The 12,455-nt window shown below is 40.2% G+C and overlaps 1 protein-coding gene across 1 annotated transcript in view; it reads left to right on the plus strand.

Annotated features, from left to right (window-relative positions):
• LOC147642921 (uncharacterized) overlaps positions 1-12,125 on the plus strand; it is a 95,753-nt gene extending 83,628 nt beyond the window's left edge. The window contains exon 3 of the mRNA XM_086837601.1: positions 11,939-12,125. Within this exon, the coding sequence (XP_086693727.1) occupies positions 11,939-12,125 (187 nt within the window). The remainder of the gene's footprint in view (positions 1-11,938) is intronic.
• Positions 12,126-12,455: the final 330 nt, after the last annotated feature.

Here is a 12,455-nt window from a genome sequence, read left to right on the forward strand (position 1 = left end):
CTAAAGTTCTGAAAAACGTCTGTGAGCAACAAAACATCTGTCTTTAAGTAGAGTTCCAAATAATCTCTAAGTGTTTGACACTTGAAGTGACTCCAAACCTGAACGGCATGAAGATAATCAGCTTCAGAGCATTCGGAGTCTGTCAATTTACTATAAAAATTTTCTCGAGGTGGGAGAGAGGTTTCTAATAATTTTTTATCAGAATCCAAGTATTCATATGGGAATACACCTTTCCTACGAAGTAGAGAGAAATCTTTTATGTCTGGAAATTGATTTCGAAGAACTTTGAAATCCCCTTCATTTAAATTTCCTGCAAGTTTGTCTAGGCTAGAGGGCATGAAGCGAATGGTATCTAAAAATCTAATTTCCATCTTATTTTTCCCTAATGGAATATATTTAGAAATGGAAATATATAATTCCTTATTCAAAGGAATTATTTTAATTTCTCCATCAATCTCCCCAAGTTCTTTCACAAACAAGTGTGAATCGTATTTGGATAGATTGTGGAAGAAAACAGGTATAAAATCTCCTGTCTTATATTTAAGGTTGCACTCACTATGTGCTGCACCTCGAAATTGCCCAGTAAAATGGCAGTGATCCCTGACTCTATCGCTACCTAAAATTCCCTTACATATGTGGCAATTGAGGGCCTCGTCAAAATCATACGAATCCTGTGCACTCATTTGAAGTGGTACTACATAATTCATGTAGTTTTGGTAAATAGCGGACAAATCGGATGTTAAACTATCTACAAAAGTGCGCCCGACATTTAATCCGGTCTTAGATACAAATTTTTCTAACGAGGGGTCGAATGAACATTTTATATAATATGCAAAGGCTATCGGGACATGCTTATTTACTAATTGGGTTTTTTCACTTACATCTATTGTTGTGGGCTCAAGTATGCATTCGAAGTCTGCATACACAGCGAAGGGCACCTCCAGCTGGCGATGGACATTCTTGAATTTGACCTCATTTTCCCCTTCCTTAGGCTGTTGACTCACAATGTTGCTGCATCTTTCAGAGTGCCTGTGAGCCCTTTCCTCACTCGTTGAAAAGGAAAGGCACTTGTTGCAGAACCATCGCCTATTTCCTTTTTTTCCTAACTGTGAAGATAGGAGGCTGGAATTTAACAATTAAAAATTGAGTTAGTCAATTATCATCATACCATATATTTATATATTTTTTTTATTTTTTGTTTTATTATTTTTTTTATTTATTTATTTATTTTTTTTTTTGAGTGTGCTTACCCGGAAATATTTTTGATCCACACATAATGTCCATGAATATCGGTGGTTGGTCCATCCAGATACAGCAAATTAAGATGATGGTGCTTCTCAGTTCCATTTGTATAGAGGGGTCCAAAAATAGTGTCCTTATCCTCGTCATACCCAAACACATTAAGACTTATGTGAGGGTTTTGTTGGACGAATACATTTATTTTATCCGTTTTCATTGGGAATGTCAACCCAGTGAAATCGATTCTGATGTTGTTTGTGTGTATGATGCTTGATTTGATATCAACATCATACACACAACACCGCTCTCCCTTTTCCTTTGGGTTTAATCCGGATACGATTGCCCACTTAAAACAGAAAACATCCTTGTTCTGTACATTGACGCATGCTCTACGGGCTTTAAGGCGTGCAGGTAGATCGAAATATTCCGATCCTTTGAGAGGAACACATTGAAGCATGTTCAACTCCACCCTAAGTATGCGTGTTAGGGTCCATCCACTGTCCTTCTCTTGGAACTCATCCATTTTCGATTTTATACTATCCGTATGGGAATCGTATAAATCAAATAAGTTGGATGATATCGTAACCAAACTCATCTTACTTTGGAACGATTTAATTTCCACTTGCGTTTCATGTTCTTTTACTAACATGTACTCCGCAAACAGCTCAAAATTTATTTTTGAAGCTGTATGGAAACTGAGGACTCTTTCAATATGAGGGAGCAGCGCCTGGCCCGCTTCATGCAAAAATTCACCAGGAATCCTTAGAGCTGCTCCCTCATTCGTAAACATATATTGAAGGATACGTCCCTTGTATCCATCAATAATTTGCTTTACTTGCCCATCTAGGGGTCGGGTAGCAAAATATTTATGTTGTTCTGTGCGAACATGGTGATGCCATTGCACATTAAGTGGAAGGTTCTGCTGACAGGAGTTACAGAAAATTCCTTGCATGTTGTTGAAGTTGTTGTTGTTGGCATACATTTTGATGACGATGATGGTGATGAAGATGAAGATGAAGATGAAGATGAAGATGAAGATGAAGATGAAGATGAAGATGAAGATGAAGATGAAGATGAAGATGAAGATGAAGATGAAGATGAAGATGAAGATGAAGATGAAGATGAAGATGAAGATGAAGATGAAGATGAAGATGAAGATGAAGATGAAGATGAAGATGAAGATGAAGATGATGATGATGATGAAGATGAAGATGATGATGATGATGATGATGATGATGATGATGATGATGATGATGATGATGATGATGATGATGATTGTTTTTGTTTTTTGTTTTTGTTGATTGTTTTTTGTTGATGGTTGATTGTTTTTTGTTTTTGATTTTTATTTAATTTAATTTAATATTTTTTTTTTTTTCTGTTCTGTGTTTTTACACTTTTAAAGTTTTGCACTTTTGCACTTTTGCACTTTTGTACGTTTGCACTTTTGTAATTTTCAACTTTTTAAATTTTGGATAAACTTTTAAAAATTTATTTAATTTTTCCACTCTGGATTGATCAAACCGCCAACTAGAAGTGATTCTTAGTACTCAACTAGTCCATACGTGGACCCACGAAAATCAGAAAATGTACAGCAAACACTTGACATTTTCTTACCCTTTCCATCCTTTTTAAAGTCAGCTCCGCCTTCACTGAGAAACCGTTACAAGTGTATCCCTTTCACCCACCACCCCTATTTAGATAAGCTAATTGTATATGTCATCACACACATTCGAACAACTCCAGATGCAATGAGTGTGGGAAAACCCCTTCCTCCCATCCTTTTTCAAGGAGGGAATTGTGTGTTTCTCTCCTTCTATGGGAAAACAAATGACCTTTTCAAGAATTTTCCGTTAGCACCCTTCTTCCATTCCACCCCCATCCCTTTCTTAAGTGAGGATCGTGGGTTAACGTCCACGTGCGTGAACGTGATCGAGCAGAGCGTGGGCGTGGAATTTTCCATTTCACCCCCGTCCCTTTTTTTAAGTGAGGATTGAGGGTCAACGTCCAAGTGTGCTCGAGGATCGAGCAGAGCGTGGATTTTTCCGTTAGCATTTCCATTTCCATTCCACCCCCGTCCCTTTTTTAAGTGAGGATTGTGGGTCAACGTCCACGTGCGTGAACGGGATCGATGCGGCCCAGGATCGCTGCGGTGCGACCTTTTCAATTGCCTCCCCCGTCCCTTTCTTTCAGTGAGGGTCGTGGGAACGTACACGTGCGCTCCGGGATCGCTCGGGATCGCTCCCCTCCCTTTCGCACTCGTATCCACATCCTTGTTGGGGCGCTTGAACACTTGTTCACAAGTGTCCTTTTACATACACTGACCCTAATTAATTGCATCTTTATTACCCCCATCCATTGACAGGTTGACAGCTAACCCTCATTAATTGCATTTTTATTACTCAAAGCAATTAAATGTTTTGACAGCTAACCCATTAATTGCATTTTTATTACCCCTTTTGCCGACATCAAAGGTCCCGAAAATCCCGTTTTTATACTACTGAGGTTTTTTTCCTATCGCGCTCTGCGAGCACGATTTACTGGAAGCCAGACTGGAATTAAGCTTTCAAGTTGAATAATAATACGAATCATTTGTTTGTGACTTTCGTATCTCTATGAATAGATTAAACTGTAAACGGGGATTCTACCGGTCGAACGCTTTTTAAGTCCTTGTGAGGTCGGATACTTTAATACTTTAATGCGCCAGTGTCAATGAGAAGTCTCATATCAATCCCTGCTTCTCTTAGTCTAATGACGGGCATTAGGGATTTTTCCCTAAAAAATCAAGGTTGTGGCTTTTTAGTCCTATTTTTCGCCCTGAGTGACGGGGTTAACCCTACCGTCCAGGTAGGTTGTATCATCTTAGAGAGGGATGGATTAATGTGTTAATGGCCTCTTCAGTACGTACGTGTTTTTACCGTCACCACTAATTCGGTGACTTTGGCTGCGGGAGGACTTTTTCTTCTTCTTGTGTTTTTGCATTTTACCTGCGATCCTCGTATCTTTCTGCAAAAATGGTTGCGAAAAAATTACGAAAGTTAAGAGACTTGAGACTTAAGACTTTGACCACTGACGCCTCGTAGAAAATGTTGACTTTGTTAGCGTGTAAGGTAAGGTTTCTCCAACTCATTGTAATATTGTAGCAAGGTCATCGTATCCTGTCATAGGATACCTAGTGAATCAATGTCATGCATTGGCCACTATAAGTAAAATCAAGGAGACTTTTTTTCGCGTTGAAATTTAGTACTGAATTTAGTACCTTACTTCTAATAATGGCGAGAGCTGCCAGCATACCTGAAAATGCGATACGAAGCCACTGTGCTTGTCGCAATCGGATGTACGTCTCTTGTGCTTCGAGCAAACATTTTACTTCTGAGGCCACGGCCGGTGCTGCAATGCTTACTGCATCTGCCCTGCCGGCCAGCTTTTCAATGGTCTGGCTCAGTTCTTGTTCGTTCACCGAATTTGCGCGGCCTGCTCTATTAGAGCAGTCTGAATAACTTCCCTTAATTGTTTGGAAGTGATAGCCATATCGCTGGCTGTAGGTGGGGGAGAGGGTGTAAAAATTCTTGGTGTCAATGCCAGCGCTGGCCCTGCGTTCTGGAAATCTGACTCGCTGGAGTCTTTTTTGTTGTTCCTATGAATGAGCAATTTATATGTGGCTAAGCTCGCTAAGCTATTAAAAACTAAAATAAAAATATTTTGGTTGAATATTCAAATCTTCATTGCTGACTTTGCACCGCGGTGGTGCACTTCAATTGGATCAAGATGACGGGTCGCATCTCAGATGTAATTTCTGGCTGGTGAAGGTTTGAAATGTTATCCTTCACGCGCTAGGCCAGAAGCGTATTTATAGATACATTTTCGGCAAGGGAATTACGGCGGAATGACGGAACGCGGCTTAAAAGTCTGAAGCTATTAATATTAATATCTTCTGTTGATCTGCAGCCACTGTGCGATTCACATCAAACCAAGACCTGTTACACCTCTTGGTAATAAAACTCCCACCTTCCGTAATTGGTCTAATAAAGTCTGGACTGGTTATTCGATTTTGGTAACATTACGTAACGTAATACCATTACAGCTTTCCATTTTCGAATGTAATATTTGTTTCCAGGCCAATATACAAGTCAAAGCCGAAAATGTATCGGTAGAAAAATACAAGTTTTGGAATACCAGAGACATTTCATCTTTAAGAATATATGCCTCCTTCAAATTTTGTTTTTGCACTATTTGCTCATGTGACTTCTGGCCCGAGCACGTTGTAGTTAAGAAGTACGAGGCTAACACAGAAAATGACCTGTGGGAGTACAACCTTTAGTTTTAAAAAACGAACCCTTTTCTTCCAAATTTCATATCAAAATACTAGGACTGATGCTCCAAGCTTTTAAAATTGTATTCTGCGAGTTTTTCTTTCTCAGCTCCTAAATCTTTTAGGGTTAGTAAAGATTACAGATTTGGTATAGCCTTATCTCGCAAACGGTTGTAATTGAGGATTTCTGTATCTGTATGAAACGATCATTTTCAGGGAGTTTTATTAATTTTTTTTACATTCCTTAATCGATCTGAAGAGCCAACGGAAATTCATGCCGTTTTAACAGGCTTTTTTATATTGAGAAAAACTAGGGACTTCAACATATTTGGACCAACCAACTTAAAACAGATATTGTGTTTCACCAAATAATGCAAAAAATGTTTTTGTAATTTTTTTCCCGGCGACACAGTTTAAATGTATTTATTTAACGAATGGTTTATTAAAGGAAAACATTCAAAGAATGTCTTATAACATTTATATATATATATATGCCGGCGAATGGATATACCATTCGTATACCAGCGTATGCAGAATGCTAGTTCCTGGAATATTTGTCTTACGCGGAACTTTTGCATTCTTGGTTCTATTCTTTGTTTGGGTCTTTTCGTTCGTTGTGGCGCGACACAGCTGCGCTATTAGTTCCCTTTTTCACAGGAATCGTTATAGCGAGGCAGCAGCGTCGCGTCGCTGTCGCCGTGTGTGGTTCGAAGGCAGTTCTTAGGCAGAACGATCGGGCAGTCTTCAGCGATCGTCACTCCGCTCACTCCGCTCGAAAATGGAACGCGACCACGAATCGATATATATATATATATATATAACCAGAATACAAAAATCATCTAATTTGTTATTGTCACATCTAAATTATAAAAAAAAGTGTATTAATTCGCTTGAAATTTTGGTACAATATTCTTCAGATATAATGCATTCAATATAAATAAAATATATATAAAAAGAAAAACATAAAATACCTTTCCCTCCCTTAAGCCAATATGATGTACACGGACCTTAGTAAAGCTGTTGACTCGGTTAATCATTCTCGTCTTATAAGAAAACTCGACACAATGGGGTTTCCCAGTGATCTCCTTCATTGGATTTTCAGTTATTGCAGTGACAGACCTCAAAAGGTTCTGTTTAAAATCGTTTTATCCAACTGCTTGTCTCACTTCTGGAGTCCCACAAGGTAGTAACCTTGGACACGGCTAAAAGAATTGTTTATCAATGACCCGCCGGTTGTTCTTACCAACTCTAGAATACTTGTATTCCTAAAACTATGCTTGCAGGATAAGGATAGTTCATGTCAGTCAGACATACAATCGGATCGTAATTTTTAGATGTCATTCAACAGTATGCCACTCATATTCTAAATGACTGCTCCTTGAAAAGAATAAGTCTTGTTGACGTAATCTTCTGATTTCTATACATATTTCTCTCATAGATCTTTATAAATCATCTTTCATCTTTCCAAGTGAACGGACGTGTTTTTTTCTTGCGCTCTCGTTTTGTATTAAAGTTTGAATCTAACCACCGGGGTTAACTTAAATTTTCTAATTTGTGTTTATAACTTCCCGTTCACTTCGCGTGTGCATGCAGCTATTCTAATTTGTGTATATAATTGGTTTTATTTTCCAATTTAGTTGTGCTGCTAGTGCTAGCTTTTGCATATTTTGCATTCCTTTTTGTGCCTTCTTCGTCTAGCTTTTGTCTGCGCCGTCGCAACAGCTAAACGTTTTATCTACTTATCTCTCACGCTCTCTCACTCTATCACTTTAGCTGTGACGCTGCACTTCTTATCTTATTCGATCTCATTCGCTCACCTGCCACCAAGTACAAGTACAGTGGTAAGTCCTTATAATGTCCGGAAATATTGTCTGTTTCGTCAAAACCTGCAAAAAGGCAATTGCTGCAGGTTACCTTACAATCGGCTGCTGGCTGTGCGACAATGTCATGCACGCCAAGTGTATTGGAGTTGCAGCTCGGACGGTGGACGATGTAAGGAAAAACATCGGCCTGCGTTACTGTTGTGAGGCCTGTCGCTATGTAGAAAGGGAGATGATGTCTTTCATGCGGCAAACCAAAAGCGGTTTTAAGGGCATTTTAACGAGTTTTCGTAAAACTCTTGATATGTTCTTGGCGCTGGACTCCCAATTTAATAGCCTTACGCTATTAAATGAGTGTCCTAGGCGGAAAAAAACTATTGGTGGGCAGCATGTAGACGGACCCCAACTGTCTGCAACGGGCTCTCAGCAGCAGCCTCCCTCGGCACAGCCCTCTACCTCAACATTGATTCCAAGAGTGCTGAGATCGAGCGCTAGAAAAGATTCGGTACCCGAATGAGCAGCGGGAGTGGCCGTACCGCCGGTGATTTCTCGCAAATATTGACCCTTCAAAGTCCCGTCTTTAACGATATATCTGCCCAAGGTGTTAGGCCCGGAATACCGGCCAACAATGGCACGGCAGATAACCAATCCGCCTTGCCAAAAGCCCTTATAGCGGTTCCACCGACGAGACATATTTTTGTCTCGCGGCTCTCCCTTGACCAAACATCAGAAGATGTTCTCGCCTTTATACAAGGCAAAACCAGAGCCGAAAAAATTAAGATAAAGGTGGAAAAGTTCCAATTTTCTTACGCAAGGGACATTTCATCTTTCAAAATAAATGTCCCTAACGAGCTCTTTAACACTAATTGCTCTCCCAACTTCTGGCCAGAGTAGATCGTTGTTAAGGAGTTCGAGGCGAAGAAAAAGAAAAAGCGGCCTGTAGGAATAACTTCCCAGGCTTGATCAAATCACTGTGCCTTCTACGTCTTCCAATCCCGATCCAAAAAACTAACCCACTCCCTAGGTATTTCCTATCAGAATGCAAGAGGCTTACGTAGTAAGCTTCCCAACTTGTATTCTGATAGCCTTTCGTTTGCATCTCAGGTTATTGTGCTCACAAAAACCTGGCTCAAGCCGGAGATTCTGAGCTCCGAAGTTTTTCCAGCTGTGTTCACAGTATATCGGCTAGATCGCCCTATCAGACGCGGGGGTGGAGTTCTTATAGCGGTGGACTCCTCACTCACGTCAGAATTATTAACTTTCGAGGAATGTAACGATGTTGAATTTCTCTGTGTGAAGCTATCTATCAAAGGTAGCTCCATTTTTATTACCTGCATACCTCCACTGTCGGAACTTCCTATTTATTGGAATCACCTTTCCGCTATTCAGATGGTTTCCAGTAGACTTTTGAATAGAGACCAGTTGGTAGTTCTAGGAGATTTTAATATCCCTGGTGCTAATTGCTGCTCAAATAATTCCACCAATACTCTCCATACACCTACACAACATGACTTTATCGCTGGCTTGTTTGACATTTCGCTGTCAATTTCAAGTCAACCATGTTCGTAATTCCTTACAGCGCTTGCTCGATCTTTGCTTCGTCTCTGATCCTGCGAGAGTCAGTTTAGCAAGGATGGCGCCTCTGACGCAGCCCGAAGATCCTTATCATCCAACTTTCGATGTGACTCTTAATATTGGGTGTGACGTACAGAATATTTCTGACCGTCCAGCCAATAAAGTCCTATGTTTTCGCAAAACGGACTTTGAACGGCTGAATAATGTTATAAACGAGTTCAATTGGTCCGATCTATACATGTGCACTGACATGGCAGTTGCCGTGGATATTTTTTACAGGGCCATGAATTCATTTTTTACTGAATGTGTTCCGTTATATTATCCGCCAAGCTCGAATAAACCACCGTGGTTTACGAAAGAGTTGAGCCGACTTAAAAATAAAAAATCTAGACTGTATGCTAAATTTAAATTCACCGGTTCTCAATCTTCCCTTTTATCTTATTTATCAGCTCGGTCAAACTTTACCGTGCTGAACGCGCAGTGTTATAAAAACTATTTAACTCGTTGTAGGGCCCAGTTCTCACAGGACCCAAAACAGTTTTATAATTTCGTTAACACTAAACGTAAGCCTAAAACAAATCCTTCCTCGCTTTCATTTGAAAATACTACCGCAAATAATGATGAGGCAATAGTCGATCTATTTTCGCAGTTTTTTCAAACAACTTATTCAAGCTCTTCGAATTTACACCAGACTTATTCCTACGACATACCCAAATCAAACTAAATTTTCTGTCCTAGCCTAAACGAGAGCTCTCTTCTTTTATATCTTCATCGTGTCAAGCCAGTTTATTCGCCAGGTCGCTACGGAATTCCTGGCTGTGTGCTCAGGTATTGTGCCGACGCCCTGTGCTATCCCCTCCAGAAATTGATTACCTTGTCTTTGGAAACCTCCCACTTTCCTATTATTTGGAAGGAATCGTTTATTATTCCTCTCCACAAAAAAGGAATCAAATTGGATGCCAGCAGTTATAGAGGAATCTCTAAGTTGTTGGCCATCCCTAAATTATTTGAAAACATTATCACCCCTCACTTACAGCACCTTTGTAGATCGGTTATTTCTCCATGTCAACATGGTTTTATGAAGCGAAGATCAACAACAACAAATCTTTTGGAGCTCTCTTCCTATATTATAAAGGGCTTCCATAAAAATTGTCAGACAGATGTAATCTATACTGATTTCAGTAAAGCATTTGACTCTGTTAACCATTCTCTCCTCGTTAGAAAACTCGATTCAATGGGTTTTCCAAGTGATCTTCTTAATTGGATCTCAAGTTATTTGAATGGCAGGACGCAAAAGGTCCTCTTTAAGAATAATTTATCCAATGTTCTAAGGGTTACATCTGGCGTCCCGCAAGAAAGCCATTTGGGACCCTTATTGTTTACATTATTTATAAATGACCTGCCCAAAGTTTTGACTAACTCCAGAGTGCTTATGTACGCGGATGACGTCAAGCTTTGGTGCAATACAATGACGTTGCCTGCCAGTCGGCTTTGGTGCCGTGTAAACTTATTAATCTTAAATGGCTCGAAATGCAAACTAATGACATTCTCTCGTGTCGTTCTTTAGCTTGCTACTTACACGCTGAACTGGTGCTCTTTGGAAAGTATTAATTCTGTTGATGATTTGGGCGTCCGCTTGGACCCAAAACTTGAACTTGAACCAAGAACTTTTTATTTTTCGAATTAAGGGGTTTAAATTGGGATGCAAACCAAAGATTACCTTCCTACTCTAGCAGACTTCTATTCATAAACTTGCCGTCCTTAGACAATCGTAGAACGATGCTAAGAATAACCTTTATTTATAACCTTATCCATGGTGATGTGGAATGAGCTGACTTGTTGAGTCAGCTCAATTTCCACGTACCATGTAAAAATACTAGATCCTATATACCATTAGTGTAGTGCGACTGTAGAGCCCCCTTTGAACTGCATGAACCTTTAAGCGTGTTATGTGCAAATTATAATGATTTGTACACACTAATCTCTAACGTAGATACCCTTCCCAAACTAAAATCCTTAAAACTATCACACTTAGTAAACATGCAAGCAAACAACCTAGCAGCACGCCGGCAGTCAATTTCCTCGTATTCTGTCCTATATTTTCCATGGCGCTACTGACACCTAACCCAAACAGGCACGTTCCTGGTGTCATACGGGCCACTTGAGTGTACTGACCATAGTGCATCAACGTCCAAAATTAAAAAAAAAATCAACGTCCAAAAAAATAAAATTCTGATCCATTCTGTCTCGTAGCTCTAATCCGAAGATCGAATTCGTAATTTGCACCAGTACTGATTCCTTCATTTTTCCATCATATTCCTGCAGCTGCTGGCCCCATCGCCACTTCCCCGCACTTTTTAGCCTGCTGCTCTAACACAATAATCTCAGGGAATTTTTTAAAACCGCCAAATGAGCAAAAGATTAAATAAATAACGAAGAATACAAAATCCTTCTAAAAGACTACAAGAAGAAAATTCACACGGTGAGAGAAACAACTTCTGCTCCAATGTAGAGGCAGCACTAGAAACGGCTAGACTACGGAAGCTGCTCGAACAACCTATCATACAGAGTCAGATCAAACGCATTGACGAACAGCAAAAGGCCCTAAGAGCCCAAATACAAGCGTACTTTCCAGGATGCACAGTGTACGGCCGTGTTTTTTTTTGTTGCGCTCTTGATTTGCGTTTAAATTTTGCATAAACCATCGGGGTTTCAATTTAAATCTTCTATCTTCCCGTTCACTGCATGCAGCTATTCCTATTTTCTTATTTCTGTAGTTAAATGAGTTTATGTCTCAATTTTAATTGTACTGCTAGTGCTTGCTTTGGCATTTTGCATTTTGTGCCACTCCCGTTTAGCCGTTGACTGCGCCGTCGTGTCAGCTAAACGTTGCTTGCTAATACCCACGCTCTGTCGCTCCCCAGCTCTCTTCCTATCTTTGTGTTTAAGTAGTCCCAGTCATGAATTCTCAAATTGGCTGCTTTGCCAAAACCAGCAAAACGCCAATTACTGCAGCTGACACTACCATCGTGTGCTGGATGTGCAACATCAGCTTGGACTTCAAGTGCATTGGTATTGCAACTCGGACGATGGACGATCGGCCTACGTTACTGATGCGATGCCTGTTGCGAGGTGGTAAAGAAGATGTAGTCCTTCAAGCGGCAAACCAGGGGCGGTCTTAAGGACATATCGAGGTTTTGAAAACTCATGATATGTTAAATAGCCTTACGCTATTAAATGAGTCTCCCAGGCCAAATGTGCCCAATGTGAGTTCCCGTGCCGGTGGTTATATCTGTTTTTTTTTCCTGGGGAGTTCCAAATAATGACTCCTCAATGCACCATAACTATAAATGTATCCGCCCAGGGTTTTGGGCCAAGAATACCGGCCGACAATGGCACGGTAGATAACCAATCTGTCTTGCCAAAAGCCATGATAGCTGTTCCACCTATGATATATGTATTTGTTTTTTAGCTTTCCCCTGCTCAAACATTAGAAGATGCGAGCTTATCCG

The sequence above is a fragment of the Drosophila serrata genome, unplaced genomic scaffold, assembly GCF_035046125.1.
Source record: "Drosophila serrata isolate PLE 108 unplaced genomic scaffold, ASM3504612v1 contig_331, whole genome shotgun sequence".
In the NCBI taxonomy this organism is placed as follows: domain Eukaryota; kingdom Metazoa; phylum Arthropoda; class Insecta; order Diptera; family Drosophilidae; genus Drosophila; species Drosophila serrata.